The following is a 14,372-nucleotide window of genomic DNA, read 5'->3' on the forward strand; positions in this document are numbered from 1 at the left end:
GTTGGCAGCCGCTAGTACTGAGGTAACAGGCTAACCTTGGTCAATTACACCCGAGTCACAAAGAGCAAATGTGAGGGAGGGTTGTGGAGATGGAGGGAAGGAGAGGTCAGGGCCACGGAGACGCACATGTAAGACACATGCTGCTTTCAGCAGGGCACTGGCAGCTCAATTACTTTTCCAGCAGAGATGTCATTTAAAATTGGGAGGAAAATGAATATTTAAACTTTTTCCTGTTTTTCTTTCTTGCTCTCTGAACATTAGCGTGGTCCAAAATCTTGTATCGCAAGACTGTATGTCTAAGAGCTGCAGGACAAAGAAAATGTAACAAAGAAAAAAATGAGCAAGAAGCTATGAAGAATTTATTAAAAATTGATATCTGCATGACGCATCCCTAAGCAAATTCTCAGCATGCAGTCTGCTGTCCTGTACAGCACAGTGTTGTGTGTATTTATAACAGCGTATGACTCATCTCCCATCCTGCGTCTGCTTGGATAGATGTTAGGTAATTGTATAATAAATGTTTAAATATATTTTTTGTTCCAGAAATTTTAACTTTGTACATTCAGACTTGGAACTTTGTTTAAAATGAAATTTGACAATGTCAGATATATGCACACCTGTGGCTGCACATCAGCTGAATTCCATATTAATGCACCTATGTTTTCGCAAAGTATAAAAGCAGACTGTCTATATTTAGCGTCAATGTGTAAGACTGTTTTGTAAGCATCTGTACATTGTCTTGACTGTGCTGCAAGAATTGTATGCGTTGTCTGGAAAGCTTTGTTTGATATAAGCGTCTAATAAGCTGACTTGCGTGAACTGCGTTGCTAAAATATCTGCCGAATGCCGTTCTGTCAGAGAACTCTTATAATGACGTGTTGCAGATGAGCAACTGCTCAAATTAGCCTGCGTCAACTACACGTCTTGGTCAAATTCGTGTGCTACGAGGGAAGCCTCTGATATCGCTTTTAACCGGTAGCGCTCCCCGTTGTCCACTTAAACTGAACGTTATTTGTCGTCTGGTGCACGTTATGGCTGCACTTAGCATAACATATGCAGTCCAGCATGAATGTATTGATTGTACATGATATGGATTGTTTTTTGAGTGCCGAGAGTCCTTCGGGTGCCCGAATTGAGCCAATGCTTTCACTGAGCTTTTTTGTCCAATTGTCTGGCTGCTAGTTCATTTCTTGTCGTTAAGACACCAGTTGTTTGAGAAGGCGACAGTTCGTTTTGTGTCGGAATACAGTGTTGTTTAAGAGCCTCGAGGTGGATTTAGGATTTTCTTTATGTGGATATAAAAGGGTTGGTTGGTGCATTACGTGAGTGGAGATGTGTTTAAACAGCTGACTTTTGCTAAGTGGTAATGAGCGTGCCGTGTTTATTTGTTTGGACTCCTCATTGCTCCCTTCATGTTAGCCAAACCAGGTTTTTCCATACAAAGATTCTCTAAACCCACAACCGCCAGCTTAAACTCTTACATATGACTCAAACTTGTGCGCTGTGGGGGTCATGTTTGTCTGTGAGTGTGTGTTTGAGCTTCCACAGCAAAGCTGACCGGGCCATACTGAACAAGGAACTCTGTGATACGAGGTGGTGAGGGAGAATGCATCTGACAGCGTTGGAAGTAGTGATGTTTGGAAATGCTAGTTAGTTTCTGGAACAGTATTTTTGGTTATTCAAGGTAGTCTTAAATGTGACTTAAAATGATGTCCCAACCACCATGGCAGAACATAAACGCAAACAACCCTTACTAGCAACTGTTCTGAAAATGGGTACGTCTAATGCACATTCTTATATATAGCAAATATTTTTTTCTAAATAAATTTTGTCCATCAAAAATGACAGTGACCATTCAAATAAGCCCCATCTCCAGCATCTCCATCACGAATCGTAGGCACTTCAGACTCTGCTTAACCTCCATCTGTGTGTTTGTGTAGGGGTGGGTGGCATGCCTGTTGTGGGTTTGTACACATCTTCCTGTGCCACCCATGAGAAGCAAGACTTCTGCATTTCCTCTTAAATCCCTCCGTGGTGATTACAGTCTTTGATTTCAGCTTTGTTCTTCTCTTTCTCCCCAACCGTTGCTGCTCCGGAGAAATATCTTCATTTATTTCTTTAAAGCTGTGGGGGGATCTGTCAGATGCATTGGAGAATTTGTCATCAAACAAAAAGATATGCGGAGAGAGCTTTTTTCATTTCTGGAAGAGTGTTAAAGTGATGGGGAGATGGGGCTCTCGGAGTGCTTGGTTGCATCGTAGTGCTGTAAACGTGTTCAGCAGAGCAGTGTTGGGACTTCACACAGAGCCGGCCGAAACTCTCTGGTTTCATAAGACTTGACTCCACACGGCGTTCTCTCCAAATGTCATTACACACACACTTTAACTCCCTCCGGTTACCACATGGGGAAACCGAGGTACAGAGGTTTCCGTTTAAGGAATGCTTGCAATGACTTAACTAAGAATTTACATCTGCAATGCGTAATTATATATGTCTCTAGACTAAAGAATAGAAGTGTGTGTGTTAAAATTGTCAGTGAAAGCTAAATGATAACGTCCTTTTATTCTGTTGGTTTTGTGTGTTTTGATCCAGTACAGGGCTGCCAACTTTTGAGATAAGCTTGGAGTGAGATTTCTAGGCCTGCGGGAGGGGCCTAGAAACTGCAGAGGGCATGGGATGGCGGAAAATTGTATAAAAACACAAAAACCTTGCATTAGAAGTATTGTGATAACAATTTCATCACTTTCATTATTTTTACATGAACTGTCCCTGAGCACAGACCAGACAAGAGCTGTGCCCTCCGGAGGTCACATTTGCCTACAGCATACGTCATCGAGGTTGTCTCATTTTAGTTAAAACCATTATAAATGAACATTTGTTTCTCTTAAGACGTAATCATTGTAATTTCATTCTTACCTTGAAATGTAACGGTAAAAGGCCTTTCTGAAATAAAACCAGAAATAATGATGTGTGTGTGTACATGACATATGTGTACATTACATGAATCGTGTAAATGACATATTTTCCATTTAAAACGGCGTTTGCATCAGTGGATACTACCGCTAAACATTTCTATTGTTAAAATATGGTAAGATGTTGAATGTTCAGCCTCGAACGTTGTGCGTTGCACTCGAACCTTAGCTGTCTTCTTTGATTTGATTGGTCACCACACCGGCTCTGGAAACAGTAACTCCCCCGCCTACTTACATTTGATTGGCCAATGGCCACATTATTTTAACATTGAGGACCACTGCTAGACCGCTCAGGAAAAAAGTTTGCAGCACCAAAAACTACAAATAGGCTTTTAGGCATTTCTATAACAAATTTTATTTCACACCACAGAAAAAATGGTGGGTGCGACTCCTGCGTGAGAAAATGTTTGGCGTGAGAGTGTGAGAAAACAGTCAATTGCGTGAGTCTCAAGGCGAATGCGTGAGGGTTGGCAGCCCTGATCCAGTAGGACCGGTCTCAGGAGAGCTCTCATGCTGTAAGTGCATGTTTCTGGCTGTGCGTGCGTGCGTGGTTTCCACCCAGTCACACATCACTGCCTCTGTCTGGAGCTCCCACACTCTTCCTCCAATCATTTGTTGTGTATATGCGTGTCAGACATTCTCATGGTTTCTCCTCACGCTTTAAGCACACTAGGCCACATACACCCCGTGTGGTTTGTGCGAGCTTGACCTATATCTGCTGTATTGAAAGGCAGCTCAACGGGGCCAGTCTCGTTCTCCTCGTGGTCAGATAGAATAGTCAAATCTTTTCGGTACGCAGCCTCGAATGTAAATGATGCATTGCTTGTAGACCGAGCCCAGTTCCTGTGTGCACAATATCATACATTTCTTCGATGTCCTCCCGACGTGAGTGTGGAAAATCATGTCTGTTTTTTTAACACCGCTTTCCTCTGGCCAGGCTACAGGATGTTAAGTGTCTTAAAAGATCATGAGCTATTTAAATGGATCAAGTTAACGTGATCTGGGTTCTTGGGACCTTTGGGGTGGATTTAGAGGTTCTTAAAACATGCCTGTGTGGAAAAGTCATCTGGGCTTGTTCTTCATGTGTCTGTAATTACAGTGTTTTTTGAGCTAGTGGTCTTTGGTAAGATATGTGCTGTGACATTTGTCTTAAAAATAAAACTCCCTTCAGAATACGAAGATAGCATTCAGGTCAAGAACATTTAAGAGAGCTCAGTCTCTGAGAAATGTGGATGTCTTTGTTTTTCGAATTGAGCTCCTCTTCCTGTCTAAGCAGGAAATTACTTCATTTTGATCAAGCCAAATTTTTGCTTTTTGGTGAACTGTCTATGACTGACATGGCTTCTGAACCACCACTGTAGTCCTTCACTCATTGTGGGTCACGACGTCTTGTTTGTCTCGCTCGCTTTTTCAAAGACTGCCGAGTTACAGATCTGTTTTGTTAATGTGTCAGCATAAAGCTGGCCAGCCTTTAACTCTTGATCTCTAGCAGAAGTGACTGTGGGGCCCCAGTCAGGGTCCGTTGTTGTGCATGGAGCTTTTGTTGACAAAGCCTCTCTTTATTAGGCCAGCTGTAACTCTAAAGGTAGCCTGCGCTCTCCCATAACTCAGCCTGACGTTTATTTATTTTTCGTAAAAACCCAACGTGCGGCTCTCTTAAAAACGCCCGTGTCGGCCGTTGCCGTCGCGTTGGCAGTTTGTCACTGAAGCGTGTCTGGTTTCGGCCTTTAGCAAGGCTGCCCGGCGGCACAGAGCTAGAGCTGAGCTGATTAACAGAGCGGAGAGGAAATGATGACTGTGCTTCTGTCCCTTGACACTGACTCACTTTCGCCACCCCGCAGGGCTCCTGCAAGCGCACCCGGAGTCCCGTCGGAAGCGTAGGGAATTTGAGCAGATAGGAGCGTCTGGTTACATGGGCTCATTTGTGCCGCAGTGGCTCTGGTTCTTGTTTGGATCCGCTAACTAGCCTGCTGGCTATGCTGGCTAGGGACACTGTCACGACAACCAGCCTAAAATGTTAGTGGGTTCTAATTTGAGATAAGCAGGTTTAAGGTGCTATTCAGGGTAAGTTTTTACGGACGATTCTTCAGCATGCAGGGACAAAACCTGGAGGCAGCTTTGGATTCGTATTTGTGGAAAATTTTATATAAGATCACTGCTAAGAGTGCTACTTGTTTATGCACCTTGAGGACCCTCGATGTCCGTGTGTTTTGTGGACATTCAAGTGTAGTGAGGTATGGAGTTGTAATGAGGTGTCACGGTTCATCACCAACCCCCTTTGAGTCTTCAGCAGCTCCTGTGGCTTTTGCTTTGAGCATAAAGAAACATCATACGTCCCATAGACGCTCTTTAGTTTTTTTGTGGTTATGGCTGACTTGTTTGTCATCGACTAATCACCTTGGATCCATTTAAAGTAGTCCCTGTAAGCACAGATGTGCGTACAACAGTGCTGACCCAAATCTCAAGCAAATATCGGAGTGCGCTTGTTTCTTTTTCTCCTCAGATGGTTCTTCAGCATCTGGAGTACATGTGTGGATAGAGGAAGGAGGCGTTTTAATATTTTGTCCTTTAATACTCGCCTTGTTTTTTTCCTCTCTCTCTTTTTGTCTTTTAAGTCATTCATGTTATAACAAATTTCTGCATGTTTAAAGAGCGATCTCGATTGGGGCTTGGCCCACATTCTTTGTTGATGAGATCCAGGTCCTTGCTGCTATATTTAGCAGTGTTCATATGAACAGGCTTTCAGTCTGTTTTAAAGCACCCCCTTACCAGATTGTATGACCCCCGCCCCTCCCGCCAGCTTTAAAATGTATTATGATTACATGTTAAGATATGTTCGATATTTATGGGCTTTCTTTATTTTTGTGTCATGGACAATTCCATTGTGGATGTGACTTATCTGACTGTGGAAAACTATTGTTTAAAAACTTTGAGACTTTACGTGACTTTACGTATTTAACCTACCCAATATTTACATCTGAGCTACCTTATACGCCCTTTTCACATGACGTCACGCATCTTCCGTTCTGCCGCGAAGCAGTGTATCATTACTTCCGCTAGCACTCCAGTTCATAAGGTGGCGGTAATGCACCTATAAGCTGATTTGCCAACCGCCAGTAAAACTCAAGAAGAAGAAGTTACTTCCGCTAGCGCCTCAGAATGGAGTTTACCAAGTGGCCACAAATACGTATGATGTACAACGTCTTGCAGACAAATTTTTGCTAACGACAAGATCAAAGCTAGAGAAAGGATACAAATTCTTCGTTGAACAGTACCTGTTTGATTATGAAGGTAAGGGTTTTGTTTTCTTTTTGTGTTAGCGAAGGTGCTAGGATAAGTACTTGAATACGTGTTCTGTCAGTTTTTTTTCTCACTGTTGTTAAATTCCAGCGCGACGGCAAAACGGAAGTTCTTCTTCTTCTTGTTCTTCTTATTTGTTGCAAGACGGATGTTATGATACACTGCTTTGCAAAAAGGCGGAAGTTAAGTGACGTCATTGTGAAAAGGGCGTATTCATCTTAAGGTTGACATTTGCATTGAATTACCCATCTAGATAATGTCACTAGACTAGTCTATTTTAATCAACCAGTTGATCATCTTGAGATTTCAGAGATCAACTTTATTCATTGCGTGGGGTGTGTTTGTGTGTCTTGGATGGTTCATTCACACACATGGTCTGCTAACGCTTCTGAACAGGCATTCTGGAGGGGATGTTTGCAGAGCGACTTCTATTAAAAGGGAAGTTTCAAAGGCTGTTCAGGAAATGCATGCTCAATGGCGGTTACAAACAAATTCTTCGTTCAGTTCACATCTGTTGCTTCATTCAGTTCACATCTGTTGCTTAATTAAATACACGTTTCTTTAACCTTTTGAAAAGGTATGGTTTAGGGCTGCACGATTATTCGCAAGTCCCATTCAAATCGCGATTAAATCGATGTGGTTGTGAAATCGCAAAGACTGCGATTAAGTTTTATGCACGGCTGTTCGTGAAGCACGGCTCTGTGATGAGCAGGAAGTGCTGCTCCATCTGAAAGAACTACGCATTTGAGTCGCTTATAACGTGCATTAAAAAAGCATCATCATCATTATAAATATCCTTTTTATTATCATGAAAATACCTGAGGAGGCTTGAAAAATAGTGATAGAAAGATGCCAGATGCAGATAGGAAGACTAAATCTCCGGGTTATACGCGTGGTGGTTCTTCTGTGGAGCATTGGCGTTTCTGCGTGAGAGCGCCCTCTGGCTTTCGGATGCAGCTATATCTGCATTTAACCGTACTTCACTGACAAACTGTGCATAAAACATCGCACCCAACCACCAAATCGCATGCGGTTTCTTTACGATTAATCGTGCAGCCCCAGTATGGTTACATTTGCCTGTTAAAATGCACAGTCGTGATGTCACATGATCTGTCTTGCAGGTTCTCGAGTCGTCATTGCATATGCACTTATTGAAGCACTAAGCATGCTGGGAGTTCTGAGCCTCGCTTGGGTTGTCTGCCTGATGGGGTGTGTGTGTATGAGGGACGCTTCTCGCTCTGTCGCACACCCTGGCACTCATTAACTAGGCTCCGAGCTCCTCCGGGATGGGGCAGAGGGGGTTTTAGGGAGGCTGGGTGGGTGTTCATACGTGCTCCGCGGGTAAGTGGCGTCTCTTAGCAAGTGCCAGATCTCCGTCTCCTAAATGAGCCTGGGATCATCGCGGCAACTGCCAGGACCTGTCTTCGTGACAAGTTTTGTTTGACAGAAGACTGTCCTCTGTGTGCTCGTACTGGAGGCCTACTCTCATGCTGTATATATAGTGACCATAAAACCAAAAACATGCTTTACACGGGTACATAAACGCTGATGTTTGGCCAACACATTGTACGTGCGCAGTTTTGTTGTACATAACATAACATGTTTTTGTCTTAATGTGGCAGTTACAAACCTCAGTGAAGACATAGTTATGTATATTATATTGCATAACTGTCAATAGATCCTCTAAAAAAATGACACACTGCACCTTTAAACCAGAACCAAATTTGTTGTTAATAACTAGGAACATATAACATGTCAACAGAGTACATAACTAGGCATTTTTAAGGTCTTGCTTTGGTTTATGGAGTGTCCAACAACAAGTTTATGTACATAGATAGAAGGTGTAAAAACACTATTATTTCGTTATAATAGGTAGTTATTCTTAACTTACTTCTTGACTGACTCTCAAATGATTCGTTCCGCGATTCATCTGTCTAATCCCCTCCTTTCCGCTAGCCTAGTCTGATGTGATTGGTCAGATGGTCTAGTCTGCTGTGATCGGTCTACCGCGAATGAGGCTCACGAGCTACAGTGTTTGGGGGAGAAGAGTGAAGTTCGCGGGCAGTCCTAGCAAAACGTATGCGGGGACTATCTGTAGTGATGTAAATCACAGCGGTTCGAGAATCAGACTAGGGACGACTCGTTTGTGTGATTCAGAGTCGACTCCCTTTTTTCCAAGCCAATAACTTTGTTATTCATTCACCTTCGGATTTACAACTTGGCAGACTGCTTACTTTCAAACACGGCAACATGACACACTGCATGAAATGTAATTTTTATGATCTCATGTTATGTACTCTTTAACAAACTTGTTCAGCAAAGTTTTTTTCAAAGCAAACTGTGAAATTGAGTATGTGTAGCTTAAAGCACTTGCGTTCATGTCAAGTATTAAATTCGACTATATTATTAAATTGTGCATGTTATTAAAGCAATTTAAATGTATTTTATTTGATCTCCTGAAGTCATTTTTTGCCAAATTTGACATAAAACTGCTGTCGCCAACTCTTTGATAGTCGTGTTTTCTCATATATGTAACATTCCCAAGAGATGTCTGTTCAGGTCAGTTTGTTGTGATTAAAAGCATTGAGTTTAGAGGAATGGTGTATTAAATCGTCTCCACATTTTATCTGTGCAATAACGGTCACGCTAACTCCAGAAAGCCTCCTGCCAGTTAAACGTCCCCAAAGCGCAAACTAATGTTGAAAATGTGCATTTACGCACAGCCTCTGTGCCTTGACGTCGCTCAAACAGGACCGGTCCTCATTCTCCTTTTTCAGAGTAGTGAGCCGCGCTGAACTTCTGTGACTCTGTAAACGTCGATATCCAGCTCAGCATTTTCCTGAGCAGGAATGCAATATGTAGCGCGAGTAGGAAATAAGCGTGGCGGCTTGCCAAGTTTTAAGGGAAGGGGGACAGAGAGGAGGGTGGAAAAGAAAAAGAAAACACAGACTCGAAGTACAAGCGATCGCGGTCGACTCGGAGTTTAGAGAAGAGTTTTTCAGAAGGGTGAGGTGTGTGCGCTCGGAGCAGTAATACTATTGAGAGAGTAGTGCTGGCTTGGCGCCAGACCGCGAGGTGATAGCAAGCGTAGGGTAATTGCTGCCTACCCAGCAGCCTGCTGGATTGTGCTCCTGGGATCCAGTGACAGCATCACGCACTTCAGCCCAACACGCCGTCTGTGTGGAGCGTTCTCTACAAACACACACGCATGAATATTATTGCGTCTCTTGGCAAAGGACCCTGCGGTGGCATATTAGAGCAATAACATGTAGTTAATTCTAAAAGTGACACTTTGTATCGTTTGCTAATTCTGGTGTCTGAGAGAGCAGCAGTGTGGTTGAGCTGCGGCTTTGTATGCAGACTATTTTGAGCCGAGCTCTGTCTGCATATACATGTGTGTGTGTGTGTGTGTGTGTGTTGCGCGTCTGCAGGTGTGTAAAAGTGTGTGTGCGCGCACTAACGAGGTGCTCTGGCGGTTTCACACACCACACGCCCAATCAGCTGCTGTCAGCCTTCTGCAGTGCATCAGTGCGTGGAGCAGTCTCGAGATGTGTGTGTGTTTGTTGACGTGTCTGCTGGGAGATGTGATGTTCACCTGTCAGTGTCAGCCCCCGCACAGGAACCTACACACACTCATATGCCTTTTGTTTCCCTCAGCCCCGCCTTCAGCTTAACCCCACAGGAAACAATGGCACCGCTCGAAACTAACACTTTTAATTGGGCCTTTTCTACAAATTCGTCCAGTTGTCGGAATTTCCTTGTGAATTTAATGATTCAGAGGAGCAAATTCAGAGTCATTGTGCAATGCATCTCACGTGTAATGAGATAACTTTAAGTAATTCATTATACTCATCATATCACGGTTATAAGGGGAGTGAATTGAACCAGTCAGCAGCCACCGCTAACATGGTGGCATTGCGGTGTTGACAACATTGTCAGCCAGGCATCATTCATGTTTTCTTCTGGATGTGTAAAACGTGTAGTTTCGGTAGTTTAACAAATCTTTACACACAGCTCTTTACAGGATTTACCAAGGTGAGACACTGGGTCATAACACTGCCTGGTTGTGGTCGCTTGACTGGATTGTCACACCTCCTTGCATGTTGCTTCAACTGTCTATCTGATTAGATTTTTAGCTGACGTATTTCCCCTCAGTATTGTACCGTTACTGTAAGTACTGTATTTCCCCCGCCTTCATGACACAGGAAAGTCTTCCTCTCAAGATGACTGAGAGAATAGAGGAAAATGCAGTCGTTGTCTGTGAGAGTGGTAACGTTTTATTGTTTACTTCCTCAAGTTATTTGAATTGTATAACTTGCATCTGTTTGGAGCTTTTTGTTTGGGCCTTTCATAGATCATTTTTTCATTTTAAAGTGAAAGCAATGATGTCAAGTGACAGCAATGATGTCACTGCAATGTGTGCAAAGAGAATTGCATTTGGTTGCTTTCTGGTACTTATTTGCATGCTGAATCGTGATTTTTCTACACAACAATAACGGTGACACGTCTTTATTCTTGTGTTTAGCTGACAGTTTCACGACATCAAAACGGCTCTAATGGTGCTTTTTTATTTAGGCAGACTCGAAGCCTAAAACCTCAATTCATCTTGACAATTTCCTATTTGCTTTTTTACACTGATATTTCTTTCAGAAAATACTAGGGCTGTCAAACGATGAATTCACGATTAATCACATACAGAATAAAAGTTTGTGTTTATATGATACATGTCTGTGTATTGCGCATGTTAATTTTGTATTTATAAACGCATACAGATACATGCATTTAAGAAAAATATAAAAAAATAAACATTTGTTATTTAAATGATTGGTAAATATTAATAAACACATGAAAATATTGTATGCATGTGTATGTGTTTATAAATACAAATATATGATATTGTATTATATATATATATATATATATATATATATATATGATATTATTACAGTGGCGTAACTTTGTTTTGAAATGTGGTGGGGACAAAGACGACACAAACAATACTTTAATCAATTGTTTCTGTAAGAACTCGTTGGGAATATTCATGGACGTCACAAGCGTGAAACATGTAGGTGACTCCTCTAGAAAACAGTATAAAAGCTGCGCGCTTTATCGACGGCTTCAGTTGCGTAACGTTAGTGCGAAAGACGTGTGACAAGTAATATTGACACTGTGATGAAGCAGGTTCGAATCCGCTGATCTCACTATTCTAAATTTTCACATCACATATCAGATCTGCTTCCATTTGTTTTGTAAACTATTATGTAAGGATGGCTGTTGCCGTACGTAATTAAACGTATTAATTCGTGATGAAACAAAAACTACTGAAACGAATGTGTGTTTTCCCCATGTTAAAGATTTGGTGTCTGACAACCCCCTGCTAATAAGGACAAACATTCAAGTATACAGGGGAAATTGCCTGATAGGCTACAAATATACAACAAACTTTCTAAATTTTGTTTTGAACTCATGAAACTACAAAGTTGTGACTTTTTCCATTTATTGGAGTTTTCTATCAAGTATCAAAATGTAATTAATCTTGCAATAGGCGATAGCAACCGCATGTCGAGAACAATAAGGACGAATATATAGCACCAAAGTGCAATTAAGCGCAAAATGTTTGGTACATGTATGACTTGAACAGACATTTTCAAATATTTTCATCATTTTATTAAAAATTAATACCTTTACAATTTGATATGTGATAGGGAAAAAGTTCAGCAAACAGCAGTCGCGAACCCACGACGACATGAAGCAGGTGACACTTGCTTTGCGCTCTACGCCACCGGAGCAGTTAAGCTTCATGCGCCTTTCTTACATTTTGTCTATTCCAGTCTGAAACTGATGGGCGGGGTTAGTATAAATAGCCTCTGCTTACAAAGCGGGCTACTTGCACGGTAAATAGACGCTCCGTATTTTTTATTTCTTACAATAAGTGGTGGGGACAAAACTGACTTTGGCAAAAAGTGGTGGGGACATGACCCACCCATCCACCCGCAAATTACGCCTATGTATATATATATATATATATATATATATACAGTACACAGACGTATGTAAACACAAACTTTTATTCTGGATGCGATTAATCGTTTGACAGCCCTAGAAAATACTTTTCTAGTATTTTGTAAGATTCTTGTTATTATATGACTTGTCTTGTGAATGGTTTTCCAGTCATAAAACCAGTGCATAATTAGTATTAAAACGGAGTTAATTTATTCAGGTCCTGTTGTCTTGATTCAGTTACCTTTTACATTTACATGAATTAATTCAAATTTCGTTTTGTGCCAGGTCATCATTTCTGTACATGTAGCTTTGTAACAAAGCCATTTCCTAATTGATTACAGAACGCTCTTATTAACTTACATTACTCGAGTGATTAGACCATTTCTGTAGCACAAATACACTAATATAGCATCAAATAGTTTGTGTATTTGAGTGTTTTTTGTTTATATTAGAACATCATTGGTTTTTCTAGTTAAATGGTTTTATTGACACTAATATTTGTCAATTCCTTGTATGGTTACGCTATTGTTGTGCTGATCTTCCCCCTCTTTCTCTCTTTTTGCAGGATGATAATGATGGGATGCCCTGGTCGGAGGAGCGGGTGGTGCGGAAGGTGCTTTATCTCTCGCTGAAGGAGTTTAAGAGCGCACAGAAGCGGCAGATCTGTGACGGCCTCAGCAATGGAAAAAGCCCCAACGGTGAGCCACGACTTCACAGCCCCCTTTTCATCTGACAAAAATTCCAGTCTTTTATTATGAAAGCCATATTCAAACTATTATAAAGACTTTAAGGTCTTTCTATCTTTTGGCTTAGGAATGTAAGCAACCAGCAGGCAAATGCCATCTGCACAGAAGTTTGTTAAAAAGAGTTTCATATTGCCTTGATAAATGGATGTAGTGTGTAATAATAATCCATTTTTATATTATAATAAATCCTTATAAATGACTAAATGGGTTCTAAAAGGCTTCGAGTTTAGGTTAAAGATAAAGCTGTGATGAAAAAGTTTGGTTTAATCTCCCAGTGTCTGTTTAAATGAATCTCCTTAGGAAATTTCCAGCGAGTGTATGTGTCAGAGAGTAAAAGTGTCATATGATCCAGTTTACTTTAGAGCTTTGGAAGTTGTCTGATAGCAGCGTGTCTGACGCTACAGCTCGGCACTCTGGGACTTCACTTCACACGGGCCTCAGAAAGTCAGAGCTTTCACTAGAAAGAGCTCAGAGGCTCTGAAGGGAACAAAGAACAGACCTCATACGTATACGTTTGAACAGCGAGATGGAGACCGGGGGAAATATTTCTCTTGATCCGGGGCTAAACCTTTTTATCTCTCAATTGGGAAAAAGAAAGCAAAATGAAAGGAATAAAATCGAAGCGATACTGTATCCCCTTTTACAAGTTGCGAGCTTCTGTCAGTTGACTATTCTTATGGACGTTAGTCACAGTATTGGTGTGATGCAAACAAAGAGGTTTACTTCATTGTTTACTTAATATGTGCTGCTGGTGGTGTTGCGCGTGAGTCATTGTGTATTGTTTTCGTAAGTAAAACATTAAAACTGTTTTCAAAAGTATAAAGGCCTCTGAAAGGACTTTTTAATTCAGGTGATTTCACTGAGCCCTCGTATTTTTCCTTTTCCCTCGATCCACCTGGTGTGTTCCTGTATGTGATGCCCACGTTTATGATCTTAACTATTCCTGATTATGGAAGTAAAACATTTCAAACAAACATACAGCATGCTGTACAGATTTCTTAATCCTTGTGTCGGTCTCGTTTGTGTCGTCTACTCTGACAATAGTTTATAATATTCAGCAAAGTTGTAATAGAGTTGTTGTCAGCTCAGCTGTTGACAGATAAAGCTTTTCATTGTAGTCCACAGCGCTGCCCGGCGAGACTAACCACAGCAGTTTAAAGACAAACCCCACACTCCAAATGTAAACATTCAGAGCGAGTCTCATGCTGAGGGGTTACTGAATAAACTCGCCAAACACTCTTTTATCAAAATAGCTCTTAATCTTGTTGTTGTATTACCACAATAATGTAGTGGTAATCCCCCTGTATGCAGAGAGTGTTTAAAGCTCCAGTGTGTCATTTTTTTGGATGAT

General features: G+C 41.4%; 1 protein-coding gene across 1 annotated transcript in view; it reads left to right on the top strand.

Moving 5' to 3' along the window:
* The window catches only part of jarid2b (jumonji, AT rich interactive domain 2b), a 113,235-nt gene that overhangs the window by 42,289 nt on the left and 56,574 nt on the right, over window positions 1–14,372 (top strand). Inside the window, exon 2 of the mRNA XM_057354174.1 lies at window positions 12,841–12,973. Within this exon, the coding sequence (XP_057210157.1) occupies window positions 12,841–12,973 (133 nt within the window). The remainder of the gene's footprint in view (window positions 1–12,840; window positions 12,974–14,372) is intronic.

The sequence above is a fragment of the Triplophysa rosa genome, linkage group LG16 (genome assembly GCF_024868665.1).
Source record: "Triplophysa rosa linkage group LG16, Trosa_1v2, whole genome shotgun sequence".
In the NCBI taxonomy this organism is placed as follows: domain Eukaryota; kingdom Metazoa; phylum Chordata; class Actinopteri; order Cypriniformes; family Nemacheilidae; genus Triplophysa; species Triplophysa rosa.